This window comes from Vicia villosa, unplaced genomic scaffold, assembly GCF_029867415.1.
Source record: "Vicia villosa cultivar HV-30 ecotype Madison, WI unplaced genomic scaffold, Vvil1.0 ctg.001440F_1_1, whole genome shotgun sequence".
In the NCBI taxonomy this organism is placed as follows: Eukaryota; Viridiplantae; Streptophyta; class Magnoliopsida; order Fabales; family Fabaceae; genus Vicia; species Vicia villosa.
This window is the reverse complement of record NW_026705619.1, coordinates 92,321-109,426: the sequence shown is the minus strand read 5'-3', so window position 1 is coordinate 109,426 and position 17,106 is coordinate 92,321. Positions and strand designations below refer to the sequence as shown.

Sequence of the window (17,106 nt, the reverse complement as noted above, 5' to 3'; positions counted from 1 at the left end):
ACAAAATAACACAACATCCTTTAGATTTAGCTAAATAACACAAACATCCTCTTTAGCTTTCAAAATACAATAACTGTCCTAGGCTATCATGATGTTAGCAATGTGTTTGGCTTGAATCAAAATAACCCCTAGCTTTCATACAATATTCCACTTTTGATAGTATAAATTTAAATATACCTCTCTAAACAGGTTTTGAAGTGTTCAGCAAATTATTAAGTTGCAAAGAAGAGTAATACATTACTTTTTTTGCTTAAGGGCATAAAATTGCAAAATACAGAAATGGAAAGGATTTAGTAATGTGAGTGATAGTAGAGTTGAGCCTGTATCGAACAAGCAATAGAAGCATAGTGGAGGAACTTACTTACAATCAAAGGAGTGGTAATTGATTTGGATATAATGGCTGCCCAAATACAGGCATTAAGCAGAAAAGAGAGATGTTGCAAATACTTTTACTTCTATTTACAGTGGATAGTGTTAGTAGCTAATGCTAATTTGAAAGCATTGTAATGTGGAGTCAGTTAGTATTGGAGTTGATCATACATTACTCTTATGAGTTTGTTTTTATGTCCAATTCTTTTTCTGATTTTTCTGCAAGTGCAAGTATATTGCAGCTTGGTTTGTATCAGACTAATTTAGCACTACTTGTGCTTTAAAGTAATTCAATTCTCTTGGCTATTTCAAAAAAAAAATATCTAGTTTGAAAGCAAAGTATCTGAGAGACAAAAATTGGCAGAGTGTGTCTATTTCACACTATTTTTTCCATTTAATCTGTTGTGGGCCATGTGTCCTTTTTTTTAATGTTCTTTAAACATTTTATTATGTTTTATTCTTATTTATTCTTAAAGTAATAAATGCTTTGATGTACTTAATTTCAAGCATTATATCTTCATGTGGGAGTTTGTTATCCATGGTAAAATATAAAATGTTTAGAATTAACAAATATCATGGATTTTAAAACATTGAAATGAAAGAAAGTATAAAAAAGAGAAAGTAAAATGAAACAATTATCACATTCAATATCTATTAGATCCAGAGGATGCAGGGGTATTCAACTAAGCTCAATGGTGTGTTTTGATGTTGTGAGAGTGAGAGAGATGGAGGCAGAAATGGAATTGTGCACAAACCACAAATTGACAAAATATTTTTTTATATCTATTTTAAAATAGTATATCGCCTCCCTAAAAATTGTGTCCCAACATTTTTATATCTATTTTAAAATAGTATATCGACTCCCTAAAAATTGTGTCACTAAAAATAGTATATCGACATGCCAAAACATTTATTATAGTTTTGTTGAATTTACTGTGTTTTTGTTACTTTAAATATTTGTATTATATCATTGTCATTTTCCGCAATAAATTTTGTGTAGTTATTTTGAACAGTTGAGAATATTTTCAGGAATAAAAGATATCAGACAGTAATTTGATAAAATTTGAAAACAGGGGTGAGAATATAATTTTCAACATCACATTTCTGACAATAAAATTTAAATTTATGAAACAAACACATCCTTAATAATTATTGAGAGACAAAATTCTTATTTTTAAAGATAAAATATTTTCTTTTTTTCTTTTTTGACCACACGGGTCCCTTTTTTTTTAGCATACTATTTAATAAAATTGAATTTATATGACCGTTATTTAATTTTTAATTAAATTATTTATTTAAATTTACGTGTGTATTTAAATACATTTCATACCATATCAAATATATTTGCGCGTGCGGACACACAATATCTTCTCTGTTGGAAACAGTTTGATATATGAGTGCGCAATTGAATAAATCTTTTCATCATTGATAGATGATTTCTTTTCTGAATAAACAAAGTAGACTCTCATGTCTTTATGTAATGTTCACATGTGACGAGTTTTCTCAATTTTATTTAGTCTTTTAACCTATAGTGACCCATATTCTGTTCAAAAAATACTACAGCACAAATAATGCACCCGGGCAATAGCACGGATCAATGATTTCTTTTCTGAATAAACAAAGTAGACTCTCATGTCTTTATGTAATGTTCACATGTGACGAGTTTTCTCAATTTTATTTAGTCTTTTAACCTATAGTGACCCATATTCTGTTCAAAAAATACTACAGCACAAATAATGCACCCGGGCAATAGCACGGATCTCTGACTAGTTCATCTCTAAAAATTGAATTTCAGCCACTTTCCTTGGAGGAAAAAAAAATATAACATTAATAGTATATTATTTCAATAAATCATTATTCGAACAAGATTGGTGAAAAATCATCCGTAGCCATTGCCATTTCTCAAAAATTAGGACAACATTATATAATCGCAATCCTCTCAGTAAACAAAAGAAAAATACAAACAAAAAAAACACAATTTTATAATGGAAAAATGTGTTTATTTAAAATAAAGTGATTGAGTTATTTTAAACAGACAACTTCTCCCTTCTCAGTTGTAACTTCAGCACTGGATTTTCCAGCTTCTCCCTTCTCAGTTGTAACTTCAGCACTGGATTTTCCAGCTTCTCCCTTCTCAGTTGTAACTTCAGCACCGGATTTTCCAGCTTCTCCCTTCTCAGTTGTAACTTCAGCACTGGATTTTCCGGCTTCTACCGGCGGCAACTGCACCTACAAATAATGGAACAAGCAGTTGTCAGACATCACTCACAGGAAAGGTATGAGATCAATAGAAACTGATGGCAAAAGGCACCTAAACGTGAAGAAGATGTCACTCAGAAGTCAGAATTGAATGCGCTATTTATTTTCGGTTGAACAGTTTTTCATGGAAAACTTGATGTTAGAACATGGACAAATTCTCACGGTGAACCATTCTGATAAATGTTCATGGTAGACCAACACTTAAAATCACTGAAAAGCCAAAACCACAACAACTATTCATGGTGTCTGCCGTGGTTAGAAGCTCAGCTCCTTGAATGACTCTCAAAACTCAACTCATTTGTTTTCCTTTGATTTTCTCAAACTAACCTCAATCAGGCCACTTTCGCAAACTATTCAAGGTGTATGCAATACTCTCCAAATAGATACAGTACATGAATAATGCAACACAATTACTTGTTTAGATTTATAGGAAGTTGGAGACGTACAAAGTACGCTATTTGAGTTAGTTGTGAGCTTTAAAACATTAATTGGTAATGCTTTGAATATAAATTAAACACACCAATTATCAAAGAGACTTACAATTCTGTAAAAAGAAATTGGGAAAAGTGGTGTAAAATCCAAATAATAGATTATAATACCTTTGGATCAGGAACATTTCCAGGGCACTTGTTAGTGAAGTGACCATGTTCATTACAAAATAAGCACCTAGCAAGCCTTCCTCCACCTGCAACACAAATTAACAATTTGAATTATAAGAAAACAGAATAAAGAACAGACTGAAGCCTGGTACAATACTAACTGTCTATATAGCTAAGGTAAGGCATACAAATACAACTGTTACAAACAATAAAAACAACAATAATCAAGTTTTATCCGGCTAAGTGGAGTCGACTACATAATATTCTATTCAAGATCATGTTTCTATCTAAATCTTTAATCTTTAGATTTTTCTTAATAATTTCTCTTATAGTTTTTCTAAGTCTTCCTCTACCTTTAGTTATTTGACTCTTACCGAACTGCTATTCTAATAAAATCCCCCAATGGGCGAAGTACCCTCTTCTGCCAGAGTTTTTTAGGAAGCCTCTTCTGCCAGATAAACAAAACATGACAACTGCTATAGTTCTCAAAATTGCCAAAAAGAATACTATACTAGCATCAGGTTATCAGAATCGAGAGTTTACTTTGAATCGTAAGAGGATAGTAAGATCGAAAAAATTGTAAATTGCAACTAAAATCGGTGGATTCTACTCTAATCGTTTTGTTGAATCGAAAGGGGAAATCAAGATAGCATAATCGAAAATCGCAACCAAAATCGATGGATTCGACTCATAATAGTAAATATATAAAATAAAGTGCAAGTACTCAAAGTTTAAAATCATAAAACAACCAAGTCTCAAATCTTAAATATAAAAGTACTAAAAAGTTTAAAATCATAAAATAGACATAAAACAACCAAGTCTCAAATCTTAAATATAAAACAAAATACTTAAAGCCTAGAAGCTAAAATAGATCACTAATACACCATCTACTTTGATCATCTCCCATAATGTCAACTAAATATCAATAAAAGATCAATAAAATAGGGTTTTCCCTCTTTTTAAATAAAAAGGGTTAAAACCGGGTCACATAACTGAATCGGGTCATCTTTACCCATTCTAAACTTTACCCACACAAAAATAGTCCAAAATCGGTCGAATCCATATGAGATTGCGGATTTTGCTGCGATTTAGCGATTTTATTGGGATTTTGCTCTGAATTAGGATTCTACTCACGATTCAGATCGACAAGGATGAGCAAAATCGCAAAATCCATGGAGTTCACGATTCTGATCGCGATTCTGACAACAATGTGAGAACCACCAAAAATCCGTTTCAAAAGAGCTACAATCATTGTATACTTTCATGTTTCAGTTTTATAAAGAATAGAGTTTTATTGCCTAAAAGGAAAGCTCAAAAGAATTTGTTTTTCACTTTAACAGAATCCTCATTTTTCACTTGATTTGCAATATACCACAAACATTTCATTGTCACAACTCACAAGGTCCCATCCAATCAAAGGCAGAAATTTAAACAAGACCAAAGTACAGAAATTCTTGAGATGAACCAATGCATGTTAAGTAAGCTTTTAATTGTAAAGCAAAGTTATCTATCGTGGATGGTGGCACATAGTGGCCGACATAAATAATGCTACAGCACAATAGTGGGATGACTGGTATGACCACTATTCTTCACATTTGTGAAACATAAATAACTAGTAACAAATACTGTCATATAAATGCTGAAAAACTAAATGAACAATCAAAATTCATGAAATATTCATCAATAAAATAAAATATTTACATGCCTTGAGCAAAACGTAGAAATATATACCATAACAATGAGGAAAACAAGTTTAGGCATCTTTGGCTTAATTAAACTAACTAGACATTAGAACTCAAATCAGAAAATAAGCTAATAAATAAAAGTTTTTATCTTAGGCATTTAGCGGCTGTCACAGCCACAAATACTGCAATTCTGGCCGCTGTAACCTATACAGACTACCAGCTATCAGTCTCTCCGCTTTGCCGATTTGACGAACTATTGACAGCACAGGTATAAAGAATAAAGAAACATAAACAATTTAGACATATTAATGACTGGATATAATTCTTTCGCACAGCAATGGAAGTGTAAAATCATATTAGTGTTAGGAGAGAAAATGGTAAATTAGTATCTGGTAATATTCTCTTTGATAATAGTACATCCAAATACACCTGCATGCATCTCTCTTTCCATATTTTGTATATGATCTATTTATGTCAAAACGGATATCTTCAAAATAATAAATCAACCTTCGAAATGAGCCAAGACCCTAGATGACATGAGTATAAAACTCCTATATCGAAATCTCAATCACATTTTCAGAACAATATATACCAATAAAGTAAAAATAAGAGCAAAACAAGGGATAAACAATGTTATTGGAAAGCATTAACCTAAAAGAACAAAAAGCTAAAGTTACATGAGCTTTTATTGGCAGATAAATTAAAAACATCTTCAATCATAAATCACAATATGTATTTAATATTTACTTCAAAGACAAAAAGGATTCATTAGAGATGGAGTGCTTGCATGAAAAATGGGTTATTCTGTATGAAGCACAAAGACCTCATCTTCGTATAACATAATTTATTCTGTGAAAATATTCTGCAACAGAAGCAACAGTGTGGTATTACTCAACTACTACAAGATCATTTTTTTTAAAACAATATGTAGGAGAAACATTAGAGAATCAGGTAAGATCTTATTTTATTCTCCCTGGTTTTATTTTATCTTAGTCCTATTTGATTTGCAACTATTTTAATTGGTTAGTAGTCTTCAATAATGAGACAACGCTTACTGAATTTATCCTATATAAACAGTCCCAGACTATAAACATGAAAGTATTTTTTCCCCTACAAAAGAACTTGGCAAAATCACTTTCATATAAATCCCAAACAGAACAAGTAGATTATGAGTAAAATATAATGTATATTCCCTATCCATAACAAATTCCAAAATAGGCTATATATACTGCTTATCACTCAGATATGATCTCATCGGTTACTATTACTATAAGTTTGTCTTATCAGTTACTAGTACTACTATTAACAATATTACATACACCCTCCCCCGGTCCCTATTATAAGTGAATTCGATTTTTTTTTAAGTCATTGAACAAAAGATGCATCAGTTGTTCAATCTACCCAAAAAAAAATCAATTTTGCGTGTAACAAATTAAGTTTAGGCAAGCATATACGACTTTGGTTGCTGCAATCTAAATTTCAATGAAAAACGGTAAAATTCACAATTTTCAGGCAACATATAGATTTGATATGGTTCTCACAGTAAAAATGATGTTTTTAAGTGGCTCGCACTAAAAGATATAATATAAGAAATTCATGGGGAAAAAAAAAGCATAAATATTAACAGACCTGCTTTAACCACTGAGCATATTTTAAGTGAGTGCCCGATTTCCCCACAAAAGAAGCAAACTTCCTCATCCTTAGAGAGGTCTTTAAGCTTCTGGCATTGTTGCATTGTGTGATCGGTTTCCCGGCATGTCCAACATATCTGCAAACACCAAGTTACCCCATTTATGTACTACAACGGGATAATTCTAAATATCTAATTGAATCAACTTCAAACCTGGGTGGGATCACTCTTTAGGAGCTGTGTTTGATTACTTTAACCTAGACTAGAGGAACAAGAAATACAACTACTAAAATTAAATCCAAGAATCATATTACGTACCATAGAACTTCTATCCTGTTGAGAATCGGGAGCATTAGAGACTTTGACTCTTTTAGTGACTTTGACTCTTTTAGTGACTTTGACTCTTTTAGTTCCCTGAACCGAGGTTTCAGCAGTTGAACCAGCATTGCCTCTATCAGATTCTAACGCTTTACTTTTGAGGCCACCTTTCCTTTTCCTCTTTTTACTTGAGGTCTTCTGTTCTGGAGGGTGAGGGCCCATTATAATCGCTGGGTTTGTTGAGGGTTTCTTTATAGGGTCAACAGGACTCTGAACTTGGATTACAATTGTCTTGCCATTACGCTCCTTGGTTTTTTCCTCCTCTTTAATTTTGTGTTCACGGTTTCTTTGCCTCTTCATCCATTTCCTATCCAAGTACTCATTTTCCAGCTCTGATAAATTTACCGGACGAGTGTTCCCTAGGATAGTCTGGTCCACCGGAGGTGCTTCTCTGTCGATTATAGATGTTTGAACCACAGTTTCACCTGGCTCATTGGATTGTGATCCATCTAGCTCACTCTTGTTCCTCTTCCTCTTCTTTTCAGTGTCTACTGTGTTCAATTGCTCCTGATGATGATCTTGATCGTGCTTGAGCGCATTCTCCAAAATCACCACCTCATCCAATTTTCCTATTTCACTTTTCCGTTCCTTACCTGTTATAGTTTTTGCACCTTCTACAGAAACTACAACTGGTTCAGCTTCTTTTTTAATTTCTAGGTCAAATGAGGGTTTTGGTTCTTCCCTACTTGGTTGTGCTACTTCAGCATTGATCGAGCTTTTCTTCATATATTTCCTATCCAAGTACTTATTTTCCAGCTCTGATAAATTTACCGGACGAGTGTTCCCTGGGATAGTCTGGTCCACCGGAGGTAGTTCTCTGTCTATTATAGATGTTTGAACCACAGTTTCAACTGGCTCATTGGATTGTGACCCATCTAACTCAACTGTCTTCTTACTCGTCTTCTTTTCAGTGTCTACTGTGTTCAATTGCTCCTGATGATGATCTTGATCGTGCTTGAGTGCATTCTCCACGATCACCACCTCATGCAATTTTCCTATTTCACTTTTCAGTTCCTTACCTGTTATAGTTTCTGCACCTTCTACAGAAACTCCAACTGGTTCGGCTTCTTTCCTAATTTCTAGGTCTAAGGAGGGCTTTGGTTCTTCCCTATTTGGCTGTGCTACTTCAGCATTGATCGAGCTTTTCTTCTTACGCTGTCTCTTTTTCTTAGGCAATGAAGATTCTTCATTGGATTTGATTTCTGGATTTGGTGTAACTACTACTAAGGGTTCAGAGCATACCTGAGGCTGAGGGAGTTGGTTCGGTTGTGCGGAGTTTTCGTTGTTTTTCTTCTTCTTTTTGGGCTTCTTGTTCTTGCTGCCATCTTCGGGTTTCTGCGCCGGTGAAGCAAATGCTTCGGGTTTCTGCTCCGGTGAAGCAAATGCTTCGGGATTCTCCTCTGTGAGCATTTTGTTCTCTGAACCGTGTAGATGCGGCGAGGGACTTGGAGGAATCATGGTGGTACAAAATTAGGGTTTCTTGTGGATTCTATGTATTAGGGTTCCAAGAAAAATAGTACAATACAGAAGGGTTAATGAAATTTTTCGCCCCTTTAAATTTTATTTTTAGTCCCTTCAAAAATTTTCTTCAAGAAATCGTCCTTCAAAATTTTTCTTCCGAACTATTGGTCCCTAACGTCAAATTTCGTAGCTAATCGGTGGCTAAAGTCGTAGCTAATCTCTAGCAAATTTGACGTTAGGGACCAATAGTTTAGACGAAAAATTTTGAAGGGACGATTTCTTAAAAGAAAATTTTAGAGGGACTAAAAACGAAATCTGCAATATTTAGAGGGACCAAAAAGTTCATTAACCCTATACAGAATTTTTTTAAACAATCTAGTGTAGTTTATTTTGAAATTAATGAATAATTTTTTTTGGCTTAATTATTCTTTAATCTCATATCCTATCACATGAAATTAATTATATATTTTTATGATTAAAAATATAATAATGTTTATGAAAATATTATATAATAGATAATTTTAATATTAGATTAAATGATTAATATAGCAATGCTCAGATAAAAATTATATAATTGATAATTTTAATAAAAAAAATATTAGTTAGAGAGAAACTACAACGTCTCTCTAACTTTCACCCTTTATTTATTCTACTTAGGTTATAGGTTAATCTGGAATATGAATCGGGCTTTAGATAGAAGTGAGGAAGAAGAATAGGAGCAAATAAGGAAATCTAAGAGGAAGTTATATTCAAGTAGGATTCGTTGGACCATGGATTGTGGTTTGTTTGGAAATGAGAAATAGATGATCTTACTCCACGAAGAAATCAGATATGAAGAGAGTTGGATGAAGGTGGTCTTGAACGGTGACTTCGATCTCCTTGACGCATGATGGACTTGCATGGTTAGCACTTCAACGCCGAAGTCAGTTTAAGATTCAAAATGAGCAAAGTGAAATTAGAGATCAAAGATTGTGTACCTTCTCATAGTGTGTGGATTGTTTTTATATGTTGGATCGAGTAGATTGGGCTTTTGATGAATTAGGCTTTGGTCAATTGAGCCTTTGGCTAGTCAAGAACATTTGCCCATAAGGCTTAATCCGATACTAAAGAAGCTGGGGTAAGTCTTAAGTACCATTGATTGGTCTCGGTGTCGTAGTCCGACGTGAAGTAGAACTAAATCGCTTGGGAACATTTTTAAATGTAATGGGGGACATACGTGTTTAATGTGGTTTTATCATTGAGAAGCTTCATCACCCATTCTTGACATGTGTGATAATGTGACCGGCTATGGTATGTCGTAGTTCATAGAGTGCTTTAGTGCATTTAAGTTTGGTGTGTTCCCCCCATGTGTGAAATTCTAGTCGTTAATATTGTAACTTCTATTCGTGGTTGTTTTAATCCTTCAGTTGTCATTGCTTATAAATAAGGTGAGTAGAATATTTGGAAGTTTTCACAACCTTTTAGGTTTCAAGCTTTCAGTGACATTCCCAGAGAAACGTTGTTGTTCTTTTTTCCTAAGTAGAAGTGATTCGCAATCTTCACTTAAAGCTTTTGTCATTTTCATTCTTCATGCTTCATTGCCTGAGGACTGAAGGTCACGAGCCTAGCGATAGTAAGGTGCTAGAGGATTTGAGTCTTCGACGTCGTCTGGTAGCATCAGAATATGATTTGGTATATGTGTAACACCCTTCTAACCCACATAAAACATTCAGAACATAATATGAAATAAATCAAATAAAACATTCACACAAGGGTGTCACCTTCATAAAAACTTCATAAATAAACGTTCTGCTCCGTAACACGGGTTCTCAAAATTATGCAAATCAAACACTTCTCTAACATAACAATAATAACATCAATTTTCTCGAAGCGGAATTCATAGTTTAAAATCATCTTTATAAAACTTCATAAAACATCATTCATAATTTCATTGTTCATGTTTCATAATCGAACGTCATAGTATCATAAAATTAATTCATCATGTTAAAACGATTAAAGATGAACATAATAGTTCCAGAAACACACGACCTCGACCCTGATGTTACGTATCAGAGCAAGACTCCCTTTGTTCAAAAATAAACGCTAAAAGGACTCCGCAAAGCTATCCTCTAACTTCGACGGACTACTCCTGATTACCTACGCGTTACCCATATGAAGTCAACATTCAAACAGAAATGTTGAGTATTTCATAACTATTATATAAGACATAAGCAATAAATATAGTAGCGGTGCACAATTAATCAACAATCACACATATAGTGATACAAGCGTACCTTCATGCTTCACATATTTACTTACTCCTGTACATCATCATCTAATCACAACATCATCACATAATTCAATCACACTCATCATCTAAATCATCATTTACGTCATGTATAATCAAAACATCACTCAATCACGCAATGTCACAAGCAATGCAATGCAACACCAATAGACTCATACATGTGGTACCAAAACTTCACTGATGACTATGTCATCGTTCTCCAAAGATCCCCACCAGTAAGGTCCATTCCTGCTTGGAACCAGAGTAATTCACAGCAATGCCCCCAATCCGCACAATAGGATTGAGGTTATCACTGGACCAATTGTTCTGCAAATATCACTGGACTATTGTCCTACAATTATGCTATGAATGTATGATGCACGACTTCACAATAATCAATGACCACGTATAGTCAAAATTGCATCACCATTCATTTATTCATCAAATCATATCATCATCTCAATTATACAAGCATCGCAACCATCTCGATCAACACAACAAATACTCCAAAATCATCATGTCATCAATCATCACAACAACATACCATTACAACAAGCATATACATGCATGTAGTCACATAATCAAGTTTCATGCAAATAGCCCTCTAAACCCATCCAAACATACTTATTAAATTCTGAAAAATTGCTTAGAAATTAGTAGAAAATATAAGCTTTCGTACTCTGAAACCATTTTTCAAAAATATCAAATTTCGTCTAGTAACCCGCGCTAAGCGGCCTCCCTATCGCGCTAAGTGCGCTCCTCTCTGGTTTGACTCCTATTTTATTTTCAAAAGCGCACTCCACCGTGCTAAGTTGGGGCTGCAATTTCTACAAAAAACCCTGCGCGACCTGCATCAAACCAGTCTGAATCTTTCACCCAAAAACATGTTTTAATCATCATTTTCCTACGATTTAATGCATATTAACCTAGTTCTAACTAACATGTAGTAACTATTACAAACATAAAAACATGAATGTTCATCACAACTCCAAGATTCTTCATCAAACCCTAGACCTTCAAATCCATAACAACATCATATAACATACAAAATATACAATCCAAACAATTAATCCTCCTAGTTCATCAAAATCATCAAAACATCACAAAACCCCAACCTACAATTATCAATCCCTTAAATAAAATATAATAATTAAGATAGCCCCTCTTACCTTAGATTACTGGCTTGTTTAGTTTTCTTCCTGAATTCTACGGTTTAGTTTTCCATAAATTCTACGATGAGTGAATATTCTCCTCTTTTCCTCTAAAATTTAGATGTTCGATGTTACATATGTTTCATGATCGACATTTGTATGGTGAAACAACTATATTTCTATCATCCATAGTGATACATATATGTTGATCAATTTATATATGATATAAATAATTCTAGTGCAACATTAGAGTATTTGATACATTTTTTATTTTGTCCATTCGATTAATATAATGATTGTTATACATTTAAATGATCAATGTTGATTATGTTTTGTGATCGACATTTGTATGGTGAGCAACTGCATTTTTATCAGTCATATTGAATAATTATTAGGCTTAAATGCACTTTTGGTCCCTATAAGTTAGCGAGTTTTTTATTGTTGTCCCCATAAGGTTTTTTTTGGTCTGAGTCCCTGTATTTCACTTTCGCGTTCGTTTTAGTCCCTAAAATCAAAATCTGCAGGAAACCTGCAGATTTTCCTGCGAATTTTGGGTTTAGAGACTAAACCGCAAACAAAAAGTAAGATATACGGACCCAAACCCAAAAAAAAACTTACAGGGACGAAAATCAAAAACTCGGTAACTTACAGGGACCAAAAGTACATTTAAGCCTTATCAGTTATCATTATGTATTGTTGGTATGAGTGTGTTGTGTTAAAGTTTGTGAATGCGTAAAAGCTCATATGATTAGGGTTTATGTCGACACAAAGGTTGTGTTGTCATGAATCATAAGATTAGGGTTTATAAATGGCACGAGTTATGTGCTTAGGGTTTGTAAATGTATTCAGTGTTAATGAGAAATATGGCGCCGATTCAAAATGAATTGTTCATTAAGAGTTAGCTATCGAGACGCTACCCCAGAAACCCCGCAAGAGGCGCCGCCTCTTGATCCTTGTCCGCTGACTGAATAGTGGAACTCCCGACAACTCTGCATAGTGTGATCAATCGCCAAAATTTAATTTAATTTACTTAATTAACATAATTTAATAGTATTAATATTAATAATAATATTAATTGTGTATTATTTTGTCATGTTTGTGAGCAATCATGACCTTAGTTTTTCTTTTATTTGTTTTGAAACTTTTTTAAATACATCATACATGTTGTGTCATTTTCTTTATTCTCTATATGTAATTTCTTTTCTTTTCTTTTTTTGAGTTCTCACCACCGATATAAACTGGTTGCGGGGGATCAAACCGTGATCCTCCCCACCAAATTCAGCGACAATCACTACTAGACCAACTAACGATTGATATATATATAATTTCTTTTCTCATCTCATTTTCTCGTCCGTAAAAGGAGTATTCTTTATGTAATGAAGAAAGAGAATAAGACAATGTTACAACAATGTGAAATAAAATAGTTGAATCGTATTTAATTAAATAAATAATCAAATATGTTTTTTTATTAATACTTATATCTTCACAATTTTTAAATGTAGATTGCCATGTCAACAAATATTTTAAAAATCCAATTTTTTAGATCGGCACCTAAGGATCATCCTCAAAAATAAGCCACGCCTCCGCAAAACCTATTCCCTAAAAAAAAGTCGGCTAGATCTGTTTCGAGAAAAAGATGACTGAACTTAAAAATTTTAGCACCTCAGGGACATGGAAATAGAATTTTTAGTATATGCGATAAATGAAATTAGTAATAGCTTGCTAAAAAAAATTAGTTCATTACTGTTTGCAATAAAATTAGTAAAAATATCTTCGGCTATTTTCCACTCAAATGCATAAACTACCTGAAGTCATTCTTTAAATAGAAAATCTCAATTCATGAGTTAAGCATGAGAGTGGGCTGCAAAAGTAAGCCCTTCTAATATGACATTTTGCTGGAAACAACAGTTTGGTAAGATCGATTAGAGATAGTTTGCAATAATTTTTCATTAAAAAAACACTAATCTTTTCAAAAACCACTTGAGCATTACTCAATATAATAGGACCAAAATCAAGCTTATAATCAAATCAAATAAGAGTAAAGAGAGTAAACTAATAACTGTTCCTAAAAAAAATAGGTTTGAAAGCACTAGGATTAATGAATCGTCAGCGAGGAAAGATAATCCAGTTTGCATGTTAATTCTTCAAAATCTCAGGCAACCCAACCCTTCTCAAGAAAATTGCATTTGATTTCAATCTAGATGAGATTCAGCATATTGCAATGCATAACAGGGTCCTACTGTATACTTAGAGGTACTAGAAGAACAAAGGAAATGGAAACTAATATCCATACAACACATTATGAGGAAACTATCTTAAATGTATGTTTGGATTGCCCGTGAGTTTGGCAGAATTATAATGAGACACCGTGATTTTGACAAAAATTATACTTTGAAGTTTCAACAAAATCACGGTGTAATTAAGATTTTGTCAAACTCATTGTTATTCCAAAAAAGCACTAGTCAAAATTTACGATTTTAGGACCTTTCTTTGGTTTTACATTGCCATCTTTGGACTTGGCAGACTTGTTCTTCTCATCGTTTATTATTGCTTGTGAGGTAAAGTCATCTTCCATATCATCTCCGCTCAAAAATTTGGTAACTTGACCCTTGGGCCTCTCGTCAGTTCTCAGCACTGAAAGAAAGAATGTGGTTATCCAACCATGTTATATATAAGCATCCTTTCTAGATGACTAAAAATACTTAGCAATCCAATACAATAAGAAGAAATCACAAATCAATGCATTGAAATTGATGATATACAGAAAGAGCTAAGGCTGGGGTAAGACTGGCTGCATACAAGAGCATTTGTGATTTTGATTACAGCATGAATATTTAAGACTAAGAAAAAACTTCAAGTTAACGGTTGGCATGGGGGTCCAAACATTTAATAGTCATTCATCACTCATCTTTGGTATAACGAGATCTCTGACATCTCTTTATTATGGGTGAAACCTCAAACAAAAACTGAAACAAAGATATTGATCACATTGAACGAGAACAATGGCCACTGACCCGTTAAACAAATTTGACAAGATAAAGGAAGATAATACATATGCAATTAAATCAAGAAGGTTGGATAGTCCATATCCTGATGAGTCATGATTCTCAAAATTTATCACTATGTTTACAAGGATGACACATAATCATTAAAATATGATATTGTAAGTAAGAACAAGGAATGTAAATGGCAGCCATGGCACCGCCCTGACAGAATGGCGTGGTGGATTTTTTGACAATTGCCATAGGAAATTTGTGAAGGGATGCCATGGTTATAAAACGAAATTCAAATTGTGAATTGAAGAAGTACCTATTTTGCAAACTGTGAGTTGAATCTTATTATGAATCTTAAGACACATAATATAAAAATAAAAAATGCATCATATTTTTAAGCAAAAACAATTGATGTTGCATAATGGTGGCCATGGTGGAATGGGTGGCAGTGTATTTGACAATCACCATAAGCAATTTGTGATGGGATGTCTGCCATGGCAACCCTATAGGCCGCAATTTCGTGTTTATATGGCAGATCTTGGGCAAAGATAGTTCCACAATATTCTGCCAACAACAATGTTGAATACAACTAACATGGCAAAATATATAAGCAACATGACATAATTGAAGATTCAACTTAATTCAAGTCATTAATCAAATGACAAAAGAAAAGTGGATGGCTATACAAAGTACAACAAAACTAGTTGGCTACATTAAGTATAGTATGTGGTTCTTTAGAATGAATCAGGATTCATCATGGTGAATCAAGATATGACACAAAATTGAACTAGTATTCAACCATAGCTTGTTGAAACTGAAGCGCGGCAAAATTGAACTAGTATCATGTTTATTGAGAGAAGCAAACAAACCATACATTGCTACCAAACATATAGAAGCACAAAAATTCATTCCGTCTCGGCTAAAGAAAAAACTTACAGTTGTGAACAGGCCCTTTAGCAGCACCACCAAATCCACTTTGCCCTTTGTCAGGACAATCCTTTGCCAAATGTGTCACACCACCACATAGTTTACAACAACCACCCTACCATAAACAAGAGTTGTCAATTGAACTAAACCGACAGTTATACTTTTGAAAGAAAATAATATGCTGCAATATAAACAATCCTGAAAAGCTTATAAAAATAAGCTAAAACCAACTTATAGACATGTTATAAGCTATGAAACACTGACACACAGGAAACATGACACCAACACTAAACGTAATCACAAGTGTTGGTGTCTGCATCAGTTTTAGACTCTGACACTCACCTTTATTCAGAGGTGTCGTTATAAGCTTATTACAAAAACTCTCAAAAGTACTTATACTATAGATAAGCTGGAAAACCAATGCAACGCAATTATGCAAATAGACCCAATATACCTTTGGATAAATGCCATTAGCATTTTTAGGGCAATTCCTACTCAAATGCCCTTGTTCATTACAAACAAAACACTCAGCAAACTTCGTCCCTCCTTCTTCAAGCGGATACGGACAATTAGCAAGAGAGTGACCATTATCACCACAATTATAACAAAACTTCACATCCTTAGAACCCTCGGGACAATTCTGAGCTCTATGCCCTCGTCGCCGACACCGTAAACAAATCTTATTCCTCTCCCACTCAGCTTTCTCGCTACAAAACTTAGCGATATGATCTAACCCCTTGCAGATGAAACAGCTGTCGCCGGGTTTCATACCGGGGACTCGGAGGGGGCGTTTTCCGGTTCGGGGTTTGTCTTTGGAGTCGGGCTTTTTGCGCTTGAATTTGGGTTTTTTCTTCTTGGATGGATCTTTTGGTGGAGTGGGTTCTGGTTTGGGGAAGAGAGAGGGGTTTTCGGCTTTGAAGCGTTTCTTGGCGAGGCGTTGTCTTTGGTTCACCATTTTTGTGGGTTGGTTGTTGATTAGGTTGGGTTCCGATGGGGTAACGCTGTAATGGTTTCTTTGAGATTGCGGCTGCGGCTGCGGTGCTGAGATGAAACAAATCGAAAGGGTTTTGTATTCCGAAAATAAAAATTCCGAAGGGTTTTTCTCCCTTTTGTTTTCCCCTGTTTTGTGTAACTGTAATTTAGTTATTTATTATATTTTTTAATTATTTAATTTTTCAATAATCAAAATGGCTTTTTTGTTTAATTATTTAATTTTACTTAAATAATCTGATTTTTTCTTGTATCTTGTACACAATTGCAAAGATTATATAGACGGTATAGATCTCCCTAAAAAAATTTAATACTATTATTAAGTTCGAATTCATAATATTTTATTAATATGAAAGAGACCTTTATTATCTTAACCAAGTGTTTTTAGATTTTTTTTT

The 17,106-nt window shown here is 33.9% G+C and overlaps 2 protein-coding genes across 3 annotated transcripts; both read right to left on the bottom strand.

The window, feature by feature from the left end:
* Window positions 1-2,178: 2,178 nt before the first annotated feature.
* On the bottom strand, window positions 2,179-8,448 carry LOC131635186 (uncharacterized). Of its 2 annotated transcripts, XM_058905784.1 has the most exons (5): window positions 6,861-8,448; window positions 6,542-6,680; window positions 3,228-3,313; window positions 2,584-2,598; window positions 2,179-2,499 (listed from the first exon to the last, which is right to left on the bottom strand). In XM_058905784.1, exons 1-5 carry the CDS (start codon window positions 8,376-8,378, stop codon window positions 2,392-2,394), a joined length of 1,866 nt encoding a protein of 621 aa, XP_058761767.1. In that variant the 5' UTR covers window positions 8,379-8,448; the 3' UTR covers window positions 2,179-2,391. The 2 variants fall into 2 exon arrangements, with proteins under 2 accessions (XP_058761767.1, XP_058761766.1); XM_058905783.1 differs by having other exon boundaries at window positions 2,179-2,598.
* A 5,518-nt stretch (window positions 8,449-13,966) lies between these two features.
* LOC131635165 (uncharacterized) lies at window positions 13,967-16,820 on the bottom strand. The gene is made up of 3 exons (XM_058905766.1): window positions 16,173-16,820; window positions 15,728-15,833; window positions 13,967-14,432 (listed from the first exon to the last, which is right to left on the bottom strand). Exons 1-3 carry the CDS (start codon window positions 16,671-16,673, stop codon window positions 14,257-14,259), a joined length of 783 nt encoding a protein of 260 aa, XP_058761749.1. The 5' UTR covers window positions 16,674-16,820; the 3' UTR covers window positions 13,967-14,256.
* Between the last annotated feature and the right edge of the window lie 286 nt (window positions 16,821-17,106).

What these genes read in the sequence shown, in the direction of transcription:
- LOC131635186 (XM_058905783.1), bottom strand. Translation starts at nt 8,378, where the DNA reads ATGATTCCTCCAAGTCCCTCGCCGCATCTACACGGTTCAGAGAACAAA. An exon ending in AACAGGATAGAAGTTCTATG is followed by an intron (nt 6,681 to 6,860) that starts GTACGTAATATG and finishes TGGTGTTTGCAG; the next exon opens with ATATGTTGGACATGCCGGGA. An exon ending in ATGCTCAGTGGTTAAAGCAG is followed by an intron (nt 3,314 to 6,541) that starts GTCTGTTAATAT and finishes TTTGTGTTGCAG; the next exon opens with GTGGAGGAAGGCTTGCTAGG.
- LOC131635165 (XM_058905766.1), bottom strand. Translation starts at nt 16,673, where the DNA reads ATGGTGAACCAAAGACAACGCCTCGCCAAGAAACGCTTCAAAGCCGAA. An exon ending in CTAATGGCATTTATCCAAAG is followed by an intron (nt 15,834 to 16,172) that starts GTATATTGGGTC and finishes TGTTTATGGTAG; the next exon opens with GGTGGTTGTTGTAAACTATG. An exon ending in TAAAGGGCCTGTTCACAACT is followed by an intron (nt 14,433 to 15,727) that starts GTAAGTTTTTTC and finishes TCTTTCTTTCAG; the next exon opens with TGCTGAGAACTGACGAGAGG.